Source organism: Molothrus ater, chromosome 7 (assembly GCF_012460135.2).
Source record: "Molothrus ater isolate BHLD 08-10-18 breed brown headed cowbird chromosome 7, BPBGC_Mater_1.1, whole genome shotgun sequence".
NCBI classification, from domain to species: domain Eukaryota; kingdom Metazoa; phylum Chordata; class Aves; order Passeriformes; family Icteridae; genus Molothrus; species Molothrus ater.
This window is the reverse complement of record NC_050484.2, coordinates 21,610,132-21,624,307: the sequence shown is the minus strand read 5'-3', so window position 1 is coordinate 21,624,307 and position 14,176 is coordinate 21,610,132. Positions and strand designations below refer to the sequence as shown.

Here is a 14,176-nt window from a genome sequence, read left to right as displayed (position 1 = left end):
AAATTTATTTTAAATGTCATCATTCTATAATTACTAGGAAATTTTCAAATTATACAAAGCACATAGGGAACACCATTAAATACTTATTGGTTAGTTGGTATGTTAATTATTTTATGTTATGTATTGAAAATTATCATATTTGTCAAAACTCCAGATTAGCTCCCTATTTTTATTGCAGAATAGCATCCAGGGTGCTGTTCTGTCATTGTGGGATAGCTAGAGTACAGTCGTTGATGTGACTCTAACCACGTATACACATATTAGCTACCTAATTTAAAGTGAACACAGGTAAGCATAAGAGCGCAGCAACACAGAACTTGTTGCTATTAGACCTCCTAAGCATTGCTTAGTTTACTGTAGCAAGGACTTATATCCTGGGTTGCTGGGTGTTAGGCAGCTCAAATGAATCTACAGGAGCTGCAGCTGCACTTCAGCCTTACAGGTAAGACATGCCTGTGGTTATAGGCAATGGATCAGCTTATACAGATTTCTGAGCTTACACATCTTTGAAATCAGCTGATTTGGCAGGCGTGCTCAAGTTCGTGTCTGACTTGGAGCACATATGAACTACTCAGGCCATCTGGTAATGTAGCTCTAGTGGAACTGCAGCTTAGTGACTGGTTATTATGAAAACTTCCCTTAATGCCTGGCAGATGTAAAACTATGTAATACTGGAGTGAACCACACGGTGGTAGTCAAAGTTAATAACTTATTTTAAAAACTGCTAGAACTCCTAACATATTAGCTTCCGATGTGTTCATTGAAATTTTCAGTGAATAAATTGATTTTTAAGAGGTAAAATAGCTTGGTAACAAGCTTATACAAAAGACAGAATCTTACCTTATACATGATTGAAAACTAATTACAATCAAACAATATTCTTAGAACTAGTTCCGTTTCAAGGGAGTATGAGCAGAGAAATGCCACACTGAGTTAATAAGTTAACCTGAAAGGAACTAGGAATTTCACACAAACTGCTTTTGTCATTTTGACAATGCTTTGAGAGCTTTCAACAGGACTAGGTGAAGGACCCCATGACATTTTCATTCATATCAAGGTGCAAAATTAATATGCTAACGTGCTCAATATTTTCATCTTTTACTTCAAGGTGAAAAGTAAGAAAGTTGTTCCAGATAAGCCTGAATTATCTCTAGGGATCTCTGGTATTTCACCTGAAAGGTAAATACTTCTGCAGCATTTTTCAAATTTGCTTTTGGCTTTTCTGCAATTGAGTAAGGCCAGCTATTGCCCTCTTTTCTGCACAGAGCATCAAGAACTGGCTGGGCAGGGAGTCGGGAGGGGGCAGCATCAAAGGTCAAAGAGTTAATGCAGGAAGATAATAGAGCCAACAGCTATGTGGAAGCATAGCTGGGGCTTTACAAGTATGGAGGGCTAAGCTGGGAGGGAGGAAGGTATCCACTCGGTTCAGCAGGAGGTTAAACTCCAGGAAATGGCGGTGGGTATTAATGCTGGGGTTTGGATAAGCATTCACTGCCTTGCATTAACTCTTCTGGGCAGGAATGTACAGCCATTATGGATTAACTGATGGCAGCACAGCACAGGAGCCTGCTGTGCTGCCAGGAAGCGCTCTGATAGGCAGCATGAAGAAATAATTCTTGGCCTGATCCATCCCAAATGAGATAGTTTGAAACCAAATTTATCTGTAAGCTGAAGGCAGCGAGCCCCTGCTATGACCAATGCGTCAAAAGCAGTAGATTTCCCTTCTGCCAGCGATTTCAGGATAATATTGAACAAAGTCTTAGGTTTGTATTTTTCATAGGACAGCCAGTAATGCCACTTTTAACAACTTTTCTGGGGTCAAATAGAAGATTCTCTAAGGTGAGATTAGGGGAGTTATTAAGAGAAAGTATCAATTTCTTGCTTTCTTTTTATTCTCTTGCCTAGGCATCTGCTTTTGACCACTCCCATACTTAGGCTAGGTGAACCACATGGATCTTTAGTCTGGCTCACTACTCTTTTGTGATAAGAAAGAGAGGAAATAAGACTGTAATGTGAGAAAGATTTGTCTTTTTGATTTATATCTAAAAAATGAAAAACTTTTACCTGTCTTCTGTCCCTCTGCTCTCAAATAGCTTCCTTACTTTACTGTTTTCTTGGAAGGAAGTATGTGACTGGTAAGATTGCTGGTAATCTTATAGATTAAGATTATAGTATCACAAATGTCTAGCAAATTAAGACTGCTTCATCTAATCATAGCTATATTTTAAAGTTCTGAATAGAAACTTTAATTTTTTTTTATTTCTTATTTATCAAAACTTCTGGAAAATCATCAGAATGTATTAACAGTAATAATTTTAACTACTTCTGTAGATCTTTTTTTTCAAATGAGATACAAATAGACATTTGTGTCTTCAGAAAGAGAAACACAACAGAAGTAGGAACACAGTCAGATTGCTGTATGAATAAGCAATAAAAAAGAAAGCAATTCACTGGATTAAAGAAAAATCACTTTTGAGATCTTTTGATGAAAAGATGCAAAAGAGAACACAAATCCAACTTCACTTTTTCATCTTTGAAGTTCATTTTATAAAATCCATTATATTGTGTTTAAAAATATAAATTACTCAGCAAGTTTATCAGAATTCCACAGTGGAATTTTTTGGAAGCATCAGTAACTAAATAACAGTGCCTTTGCAGAAATAAACTCACACCAGCATGAACTATTTTTACCATTCTCAGTGCAGATAACTAAATATCAGATTCCCATATGATACTCTGGAAAATATATAATACAATAAATGTCTCAGAATAAAAAGAAAAGTTATATCATATTGTATGAAACCAGAGGGCATGAGTTGACAAACTCCAGGTTTTTCAACTGACAAAATGCCAGGTAGAGAGAGAAGGAAAGAGTCATAACAAATGCTTGTGGGTTCCTTCTTCTGCAGTCTGGAGTGCAGTGGCACCGACAGCAAACAATGTTCATAGTGGCAGCATCTTATTTTCCCTAGAACTGAGGTGGAAACAGTACCCTTGGGAAAGATAAACTCTTCCACAAAATACCTGAAAGACTGAAAGAACTGAAAGGCTGGATTTTTTGGGGGTGGTCCTTGCAGGGTCAGTTCCTGTGTTCAAATATATATGTGTATGATATGACTAAACAACTCTTTGACAACATTTCCTTTTCCTTTTTCTGCTTGCTTTTACTGAGAACAAAAAATATGTATACATATGTTGAGGAGCAAGATATCCAAGAAAAGTAGCTTATACTATTGTTCTTCTCTGGTTTGTGGGTGTGACTAGATTAAAGGTCACAACAAGCTGAATTGGTTGACTCTTTAATTTACCATTTTGATCTTCCAGAGAGAATCTGGAGACTATTTTCCAGGACATGAAAGAAGAGTGTCATCGAATACGTATGCTAGCCAGAGAACAAACAGACCAACTGAGTATATTTAAGATAAAGCCAGAACCTGAAACTGGTAATATCATACTTAAGCTCTTATTGTGATTCAACTGTTTGAAAGCTTTGCTTTATATTTGAAAATACTGCAAATTACACATACATAGAAGTACTTCCACTGTTTACCATCTGCCTTTTTCAAGTCTGTTCACATGGTGCTCAGTATTTCACCAAGAAAACGCACCGCCAGTTTTGGCATTCTATGACGAATGCTCCAAATCACATGCTATAAAAGACAGTCATCACATCAATGGCTCTTGTAATTGTTTTGTCCCTTGGAGTGAGAGGCAGGCACTTACTACATGTGATATCCCATCATACTGTGTGAATGACAGCACTTGCTTGCTTTTAATTTAGCTGTCAGTTCAAAAGATGTCTGCTATGAAATTCTCTAGCCCCATATCTGTTAGAGGAAAACTGCAGGACTGAGGAGAGTCAGAGGACTTAGTTTCTAGACTTCCTTGTGCAGACTTTTAAATACTCTTTTCTTATATGGGACAAGAGCTTAATCCAATACTTCTTGAAGACATAAGGAAGGCTTGATTTTTTTGGAACTGTGAAAGATCCCGAATGTCCAGTTCTGCTAATGCTTACCTTTAATAAAATGTAAGCTATGGGTAATACAATGTAATACTATGGGTATTCTCTACTAACTTTCCTTAATAGTAGGATCAGACTCAATATATTAAGTGATTTCAATAAAGACCTGCCAAATGCACACAGCTGAAGTAAAAGATGCTGATTTCAGCGCTTGATTTTAATTTAGGTCATCCATTACTGAAGTTTTGTTACATGAAGTGTTAGCATTGCTTCAAATTGCTCTGAACTGTACTGTGGTAGTCTGATTGTATGCTAATAACTTTATTATTTGGGGGTGGGAATTTTGGGGGAAGTGTGTTTGGCAACTTACTTTACAAGGGTGGTTTTGATTCCCAACAAAGTGCCTAACTCCACTGTGTGATAATCCATACATGACGTAAGCATTATAGAGAATAAAAGAAGTGCTTAAATCACCTGTGTGTAAAGGTATACATGACAAAAGCTATATAGATTTAATATTTGATTTGTTACTTCCATGTTCCACTGCCAAAAGGCTGCTGTACAATCAGTTTTTTACCTAAGTTACTCTCTGACCTGGTTAAGGGTAACTATTACCGTTTTTATTAATATAGTGCCAAAAATGAAGGGTGAATTCTCAAAACAAAGGGAAAACATGGTCCTATTTCTGAATAGCTATTCAGTTTAAATATTTAACTAATTTGGAAACCAGTGGGAGCTGGGTACCTGAATACCTTCTAAAATTGTGCTCATGGTGCCTAGCATGTTCTTGGCACTATGTGAAGTGGTTTGGGTTCCAGCTTCTATTTCTGCCAGAACACTTCAGTGAATATGCAAGTATGTGTTAAGAGTATGGGACAACATAATTTTCAATAAAATGAAAATGTTTATAGCCATAAATCAAAGAGAAATATAATTACTGGAAGGGAGTATTTCCTTCTATTTCTGTTCTGATAGTTTTTGTGTCAGAACTAATGTTTGTGAAAGAGAACTACAACTCAATCTGATTTTAAAGAGAAAATAAACAGTTAAAAAAGCAGGGAAGTAAGAAAAAAAATTCACAGTTTAATAACTGTATTTCAATGGACTATTTAATATTTTCTTCATTCTTTCTTCACAGAAATACAGTTTTCCATGCCGATACAGTGCACAGATAAAACTGATGAACAAGCAGAAGAGCTTTTTAAGCCTCGGGTTATAAAGGATATAAATAGAGGTGCATCATGCATCACATCTATCACACCAAGAGGAGTGGGCCAAGATGAGGACAACAACTCTGTAGAATCACTTTCTAAATTTAATGTCAAGTTTCCACCTACAGACAATGACTCTGCTTTCTTGCAGAGCACTCAGGAAAAACCAACAGTTCCTTGTACTGGTATATCTGAAAACATGCTTCAAGATCATCATTTTAACCTGGAGCACAGAGACCGTGCTGTTAACCTCAGTAAATTGGAACCTAACTCATTTGAAGCTCATGGCATTGATCTCATGACCTCAGCTTTACAAAGTTTAACTACTGTTGACAAAACAAACCCCTCAGATCATGCAAAGATGCCCATAGAAAATATCTGTGACAAACCATGTTTAAAAACAACAGACAGTGGTTTGACATTTGTACCTAAGCACACAAACCAGAGTGTACCTGAAGTAATTTTTTCTTTAGAAGCTGCTGGAACAACCGTCAGAGGTCCTCATCAGGTATCTTTCTATAAATATTCTACATTTCAAAAAGTTATAATGATTCAGACACATATTTTGCAAAGATCTTTGAGACTGGATTAATATATTCTCTAAGAAAGCTGATCAGTCTTTTTTTAAGACAATATCTCTCATCATTTTTTCTTCCTAATACTGCAGAATGTGTTCAAGATGCTTTCCCAGTGAAACATCAGGAATATAAGCAGACATAAGCACTGGATGTTTTTACAAATTTCAGTTCATCTAGATATTAATTGCTTCTATATCTATTTCAAAGCTGTCATTAATCCTAAATTGTCCCCTAGATTGCTTTCTTTCTACCCTTGATCTCAGTTGTATAGGGCACACATTTGTTTTAATTGTTTTTCATGTACAGCAGAGAATTGGAAAAATAAACCAATTAAAAAGCTAAACAGATAAATACTTCCACTATGAAAAAAAAGCTACTTTTTGTCTCAATCTGAGGGATCAACAACATCCTATTCCTCTGCTCAAAGAAGCTTAAATTTTTTTCATTGTAGGAAAAAAACATAATTATTTTTTTTTTAATTAAGGAAAGATCGCTAAAATACTTCATTTTAGGTTTATGTATGTAATTTGGGCTTAAATTTCACTTATAGCCCGAAGTCCATGGGAGCTTCTGAAAACAAGGCCCAGTAGCTGTAATGCAGTAAAACATATTGGCGTGTTCTTACACCCATGTCTCTGAATACTTTGCCTCTGTCTCAGATGAAAGCTTGCAAAATTATGGAGCTTTATAGACTGATTTTGTGTTTGTTTGGTTTTTTATTTTGGTGGGGTTTTTATTTCTGTTGTTTTTTTATTTTCTGGTACCTTGTGAAAGGACAGATTTTCGAGAATAAGCAAATAGTGATAATTTGGAATTCTCTGAGAGTGGAATTAACCTATTTTAACCACTTGCATGGATGAAGTTTATGTTCTTTCCTAATGGCAAGGTACATGCAGCAGAAGAGCTTTACCTCTCCGTTTGGTCACTGCATGACCTGCAAAACCAGCATTTAGAAAGTGTTGTAGGCCATTATAGCTTGAATGTTTTCTTCTCCTAAAATTTACCCAATCTAGTTTAATTTTCTATTGCAAACCACTTTTTGAGTGAAAATTTTAAAGCGTTGAAAGATTGCTGCTATAAGCTTGATTTTTTCAAAAGCTATTTTAAATATCTATTTGTAATGTAGGAGATCTCAATTCTTTACCAACTTATTAATTACAGTTTTTATTGTATTTTTCATTGGGTCCCCCGTTAAAGTTGTGACTAAGTTAAACAAATTACCACATTTATTTTACGGCTAGTAGAATTCCTGTGGAACTGCAAAGAATTCACTCCATTGCTTGTTACTATCCTCCTTTTTTGTATTCCCTCTCCAGCCTGTTCTTTTACTAGTTAGTCTGTGTATTCATTTTTCAATAGATGGCACCCTGCATTGTACATTACAGCAAGTGAAACAGCTGGTATGTGGTTATAAATTGATAGGGGAGTCTGCAGCTTAAAAAAGTACAGAACAGTGGTTGAATAGCAGCAAGTCTTTGACCACTGGTATTTCTGCAAAATAAGGAAATTAATTTGGAGCCAGCATTTAAAATGTGAATGATCTGTTTTGTGGAGAAAAACATACTAATGCTAGCACACAGAGAAAAAGAAAGCTAATGGTGAACTGTTAAGTATTTGAAAGTCATATCTACAATAGCACTGCATTGATTAAAATGTTATTTCTTATTCAGAAGTGTGCTTAAAACAAGCCAGTATTGCTTGAGAATCCGTTAAATATACATCTGTGTATATCAGTATATTTAAATATCCATCACCTTTATTCAGCTGTTTTCAAACTAGGTTTTAAGTATTTTTCCCAATTAATTGGACTCAGCTCTAGGGGTTTTCTCTGACTGTAAGTTTTGCTAAAGATTTGGTCACAGATAATATATATGTAGATTAAAAGAGTATTTTTTTTAACTTTACTTGTATGCATGCCCTTTTCCACTCTGTTAACCTTAGCAAAATTTATGTATAAACTTGTTCTTAGTATTTTTACCACCTTTCTAGGGGGTGATTATGCTGCTTGCAGCTTCTATCATCCCTTCCAAAAATGAAGGAAAAGCCAAAAAAGAGAGAATTATATACCTCATTTTTTTTTTCCTAGTGTAGATAAAACTTTCAAGTATTTACTACATATGTTAACTTATAAAATGGAAAACCCCATAAATGCAATAGATTTGGCAACAGCAAGTTCTTGGAACTGCTCTCAGTTGGTGTAATAAATTTAGCTCTTTCCTTCTATGTGGATACTAAATCTAAAAACTCAGTACTGTTTTCTTAGAATGTAACTTTAAAAAAAAAACGTGACTGAAAAGAGCAGTAGATTAAAATAAACATGGATATTAGTGAACCTAGGATTTTACAGACTACATTTAGCTGAGACTTTCATATAGATGCGCATGTTTATTGGTATTTGCAGTTTGAGGGAGTTGTTTCCACCAAAAATACTTCTAAGTCTGTTCATGATTTTAAAAGCAATTCAGTAGTCTATTAATCTCAATATTAATGTCTTTGAAATGGAATGTGTGTTTAAATAAATCTCTGTTCTGACAAGGATATTAAGCACAAGCTTAGCACTCAAGAAATGGAAGTTAAGTGCCTGTGTGTGTGGGTTGCTGGATGGGTACCTCCCCTTGTTATGTTTCCAAGATGCCAAATAGTTTTTACAATACTATTTTATCTTTTTTTCAAACAGTGCTTTACATCATATCAGAAACAAATAATTCTAAACACATTTATGTAGTGTGTTTAAGTGTGTTAACTTGTTTAAGTGTGTCAGTGTCTAGATAGATTTAATATGCAATTTACACCAGCAACATACAATAAGTAGGCTCTTTGAGCTGAAAAAAGTGGTGTGATTGCACTTAATTACTAATTAGTCAATTTAATTATATGGATTGCTGACCATAATGAAAGACAGTAAGTCTGCTATTGCTATGTGATAAGCTAAACACTGTTTAAATACAGAATGGGCCAGGAAATTGACTCGCAAGAAGTTCAGGGTGGTTTAAACAGAAGGTTTAACTTCTGTGAAAGTCAGCTTAGTTGTACAGTGGGTTGCTGTGGGAGAAATAAACAATAGATTCTAGCTATTTGGCATGATGAAATTTAAAGAAGTGCTCAAAATTAAAAATCTTGGGTATCAGTAGCAAGAAATCTAAAACTTCTAAAGAAATTACTTTGTATTCTTCCTTGCCTTCCAACCCATGTATGAGTGAAAAAAGAGGAAGAAACTGAGCCAAAAAAACCCCTGTAGGACACACTCTCTTCTACGTTCCATCCCTACATAGAGCTCACAGCAGCTTGCTGCCATTCTTTCTACTTCGTTCTCACCACAGGATGCATTTGGTTTTTATTTGACTCAAAACCTGATTGTCCTGGCCATATAATGTAACTATTTGATCTTGTGTTGCTAATACTAAAGTTATGAAACTGAAGTTTTAACTTTGAAGACTGAGAGAAGACTTTTTGATTCCTAGTTGGTACGATTCAAAATAGTATACACTTAGACTCTGGGCTTAAGTGCCTTGAATTCCAATGTTGAATAAACAGACTTGCTGGCTTGAAACTAACTAGCTCAGGGACCAAGAGCAGTGCAGCTGCTGAACGAAATACAACGTAGTTTATATGGATAGAATGCATGGATAGATATTCAGAATGATTCCGGTGAGTTTGACACTGTCATGGCAGGAGGAATCCCAGACAAGATTATTTGTGACACATTATACTAAAAGGCAGCCAGGGCAAATAAGTACCTTAAGCCATGACATGGTAGTTATTTTGGAAATAAACTGAAAACAAGTTATATGTGAATAAGAATGGAAATAAAATATGAATCGTATTAACTCAGCACAAGAAACATTTTATTCTAAGGTAAAAATGTAGTTTCTCATTTCTGCTAAATGGCTATTGTGTACTATGACTTCTTCAGTAAAATACTGAAATGCAAAGTTAAAGAAAATCTTTTGTATGTACCAGACTGATATTGCAGACTTCTGCTGATAGCAATATAGCAATATTTATCGTTGATAGATACCAAGATATTTTTAAATATTTGCAAGGATAGTGCGTTTATAGAACTTTAAAAAAAAAACCAAAGTCTTATCTTGCTTTTCTTAAATGAGAACTCTCTAGTTAACGTCTCTGGCCAGGCAGGTGTAAAGGAATCCTAATTTAAAGAGGCAGGTATTTTTTTAATATAAATATAAACTACAGCATAATGTATACCTCAGCAATAATAATTTTCTGTTTCTTTTAGCCCATTTGGCAGCCTCAAGACAATGATTTGCTGGCACAAGCATATGCAGACTCTGAACTGAATCAGTGTGGAATATGTGAATTCTGTCGAGAAGTTTTCCCACCATCTCTAACATCTAAGGAAGATTTTCTTCGGCATCTCAATTCCCACTTTAAAGTACAGTCTTAATGTATGAGAATTCAATGGTTCACTGTTTTTGCATACATTTATACATTTTTTTATTCAATAGATACGATAAGAGTTTAAGAATTAAGACTTCTTGTAACAAGAACTCATGACTGAAATTGTTTGTCAGATAAGCACATTTTTAGTTGTATTTTGACAAGGCAAAATGAAACTAAGTCACTCAGTACTGTAATTCACATTATTGCTTGTTATGCTTCACTATTAACTTTGAGAGTGATGTCAAACACTTTTTTTTCCCAATTAATCTTTGCCTGAATAGGCCTGAAGTTGTGACTATATTTATGAATATAGACTTGCAGGATTAATGCCTTATTCTGGCTGGCAAAAATGGGAGTAATGCAAGGATTTTTTTGACAATATCCAGTGATGTGATTATGTTCTCCCTGAAGTAAACAGGAAAGAAATAGGCCCTCATTTTTCATTTATATTATATAATTTCCAAATAGTGAACCTCTTAATTCAGATTCCTGTAAAATTATCATTACAGCTGAATCCAGGTGTGCCAGAATTAGGATAGGCTTGTACACTAGTAACATAAATGAATGGTTGACTTTCCCAGATGAATTTTTTACTGAAGCGAGTAATCAAAAGTAACATATAAATGACCCTTTTGCCAAAATGCAGCAGTAATGATTTTATGAATATCTGTTACATGTTATAAAAAAATAATTATTATCTTGTTAATGTACCTTTATAGCATTAATAATTACTAAAAATGCTTTCAGTGAACAGGTATGAAGGATAGAAAAGGTTAAACTTTCCCCAAAACTAATAATACCGAAGATTATTTGCCTTCCCTTCTGGTCTGCTATGGTGGATTGCCCAAGTCTGGTACAGACTAGAAAGGAAAGGGGAAAACTTAATCATCCAAATCTCAGTGAATTTATTTTTATCCTGAATATAGTGGCTTTCTCAATGCAATTAAAATTTGTGTTTAGTTGAAACATTGAAGTCTGATAAAGTTTGCACATTTTCTGGATTTACTGATATCAAATTTATAAATAGGGGTGTTGCCAAGTATTTTAAATTAATGATAAAGGGTGCTTGCTTTTTGCATTTGAACTGAATATAGAGTTTAGCCCTGATATTGATAATTAGCATTAATATTTTCATAGCAGCAAAGCAAAACACCTTTTCTTTTTAAAGATTTGTTTGCAGGTGACAAATTTCTGGAAGAATTAACACCTGTGTAATTTTTAGAAATGGATTTTTCTGCAATTATTTTCTCTATTTTAAACATGTCATGTTTGTGACGGGCTGTCAACAGAGTGTACTGTAATAAGCAGCACTGTACAGTGCACGTCTGCTCCGTGACCTGGAGGAAGAGTTTGTTACTCTTCGGAGCTCTCAACCGGCCGGTGCGCAGCGCTGAAGAGGCGATGCTCGGCCGCGGCCACGCCGTGCGGAGTGTGAAGCACCTCCCCGGAGAGCACGGCTGGGGGTGGTGCCCGGGAGAGGCACAAGTTCCAGCCTTGGGAGGAGAGAAGGGGATTCGCACATCTCCAGCCGGCCCGACACGCAGCACCGACTCGCGCTCTCAACCGTGAAATTCGAGCTCAGAAGCTCGCGTTATTAAGGGATGCACAAACTGCGAATCACCTTTGAAGAAAATAAAGTCATCTGTTTCTGCCCCCCGCCCCCAGGCGTGGATGCGGTTCCCCAGGAGCCCTTGAGCTGGCAGAGCCGGGAGCCCCTCTCCGAGCCCGAGTCCCCGCGCGGGGACAAGGCTCTTTGTTGCTGGAGGCAGCCCGGGGCAGCGGGGAGGGCGGCAGGAGGTGGGAGGAACACGGTTGCCCAAAGTCTCGCCGACCGGCCGAACCCATCCATCTCCCACTGTGAGAGCTCCTGCCTAGTGCTGCGTTTTAGGAAGCTGTTTAATACTGCGTGCGTAAAACTGTTGCTGCCTGAGGGCATCCAGATAGGCTCACCGATCAGACCACTGCGAGGAGTACTAGTTTAGTTTTTAAATAAACAATAAATAAATAAATAAATCTCACGCTAAGCAGTTGTGAGCGACTCGAAGTGGGAGGCGAGTGCGGTCCCTGAACGGGCCCCCCTTATACAGCTTTCCTGGAGGCGGCTGCTGCTGCCAGCAGGGACATCTGCTTTATTACACTCACCAGAGGAGGCTCAGTAGTCCTCCCCTTCCCTCCCTCTTCCACACAAGCTCAACCCGGCAGAGGAGGTTGAATCCAAATGGGAAGTAGAATGTCATTAAAAATCATAAATATGGTGGAAGGAACTTGAGAGGACAGGAAGAGCAGCAAACTCGTGCCAAGGTGTTCTACCGAATTCCAACTCCGCCAGGGCCAGCGGAGCCCTCGCCAGGGCAGCCCCGGGGCTGGAGCAGTTTCAGGGCTGCCGTACGAGTTCATTGTCACCCCGCCCCGCGCTGACGGTGCGCGACGCGTGAGCCCCCCGCGCTCACAGGCAGCCCTCGCGGGGAAACAAACTGCTCCCGTTTCCTATCGGGAGCTCTCTGAGGGACACTGCGGCGCTACGGCTGCCTCAGCCTGCTGCGAGGGCTCGGTGCCGGCGGCCGGCTAGAACACATGTAGCTCCTCTGTCTCTCCGGCTAACTCGACAGCTGCTCGTAGCTCCAGTAATTAGACTGTCACTGCTTGTTAGAGGAGAGGAAAACGCTCCTATGACAGATTCCACGAGACCTCTGTTTTTTTTAAAAAATCTCGCAGAAATCAGCAGAGCATTAACTGAGATTTCTTATTTCTCTAGAATCAGAAGGGAAGTTCCCTCTCCGATCTTGCACTCCAGTGAGATCTTTCTTCCGACTCCCATGAAATTGAATTCGCTCTAAGAGGCTTGAGGAAGTTACCTTCCTTCCCCTGCCTGCCCGGGAGAAAGAGGGAGCTTCCTGGCCTTGTGAACTTGTTTTTAAAATCCCTTCCCGTTATGGCTGTATCTAACCAGATAATACAAATGCAGTCTTTTCTTCGTTAACTGAGCGGAGGAGTCGCTCAACACACAACACGCTCAACACATCCTTCCCCATCCGAGATAATATTAATTCAGAGGATGCTCAGGAGAGGCTGTTACCCCTTACGAACAAAAGCAGTGGAGGATCAAGTCGAGATGCTGCTACCCCCACCCCATGGTTCTCTCAGCAGATGAGACTCAGAGGAGGCGATTTCTTCCCCTCCCTACCGTACATTCCCCTTTCCCCCGCAATCATACAAGGTTAACTCAACAGAGGAGTCTCAATCCAAATGGCAACTGGGATTGCATTAAAAAAAAAAGGAAAAAAAAAAAGAAAAAAAAAAGAAAAAAAAAAAAAGAAGGAAGGGGGAGAAAAAAATCAGAAATAGGGAAAGAAAAGAGAAAAAGCAGCAGGCTGATTACGAGGTGTCAAAACTGCCAGGAGCAAGAAGGTGATAGCAATCAGGGGTGAGAAGAGTGCGCCATTCGTGCGGGGCAGCTAATTATCCGTCTCATTTGAGAAGAGCAGCATTCGAGGCAGCAGCGTTCGCCTGCTGAACGGTGACAGATTGGCGCGGAGGAGAGGGGAGGTGTTAAAACAATGGAGCCGGGCTTGCGAGCGCTGCTGCATGCTAATCAGCCCGGCCTCCTTCCTTCCTTCCTTCCCTCCGCCTGCCTGCCTGCCGCGATCCCTCCTTCTCGCTGGCCGCATGGCAAGCCCAGCGCTACCCGGCCCCTCCGCAGCAGGCGGCACCGCACCCGGCATAGGTGGTAACCCAGAGAGAGTTCCGGCGGGGCCGCGCAGCGGGGCTGGCGGCACCCGGGGGACCTGGCAGGCTGCTGGGTATCAGTGGTAGATTTCAGAGCTCGCCCTCGGCGCCCGGGCTGGCAGTAGCCCGTCAGTGCGCTCCCCGCAAGGGGCAGAGGCGAGGAGCTCTTCGTGCGAGTCCTGCGGGTTCTGCGGGCTGAGCTCCCGGCGGCCCTCCCGCCAGAGGCCCGGCCGCAGCCGGCAGCGCCGCAGGTTGCCCAGTGAGAGACCATCTATTGCCGCACCCCAGACCAG

At 39.0% G+C, this 14,176-nt stretch overlaps 1 protein-coding gene across 3 annotated transcripts in view; it reads left to right on the top strand.

Moving 5' to 3' along the window:
- TANK (TRAF family member associated NFKB activator) overlaps window positions 1–12,181 on the top strand; it is a 29,285-nt gene extending 17,104 nt beyond the window's left edge. For 2 of the 3 annotated variants that reach the window (XM_036387126.1, XM_036387127.2), the window contains 4 exons: window positions 1,109–1,179; window positions 3,325–3,443; window positions 5,103–5,683; window positions 9,994–12,181. In XM_036387126.1, the coding sequence (XP_036243019.1) occupies window positions 1,109–1,179; window positions 3,325–3,443; window positions 5,103–5,683; window positions 9,994–10,161 (939 nt within the window). In that variant the 3' untranslated portion in view covers window positions 10,162–12,181. The remainder of the gene's footprint in view (window positions 1–1,108; window positions 1,180–3,324; window positions 3,444–5,102; window positions 5,684–9,993) is intronic. The other variant, XM_054515488.1, reaches the window with a different exon arrangement.
- Window positions 12,182–14,176: the final 1,995 nt, after the last annotated feature.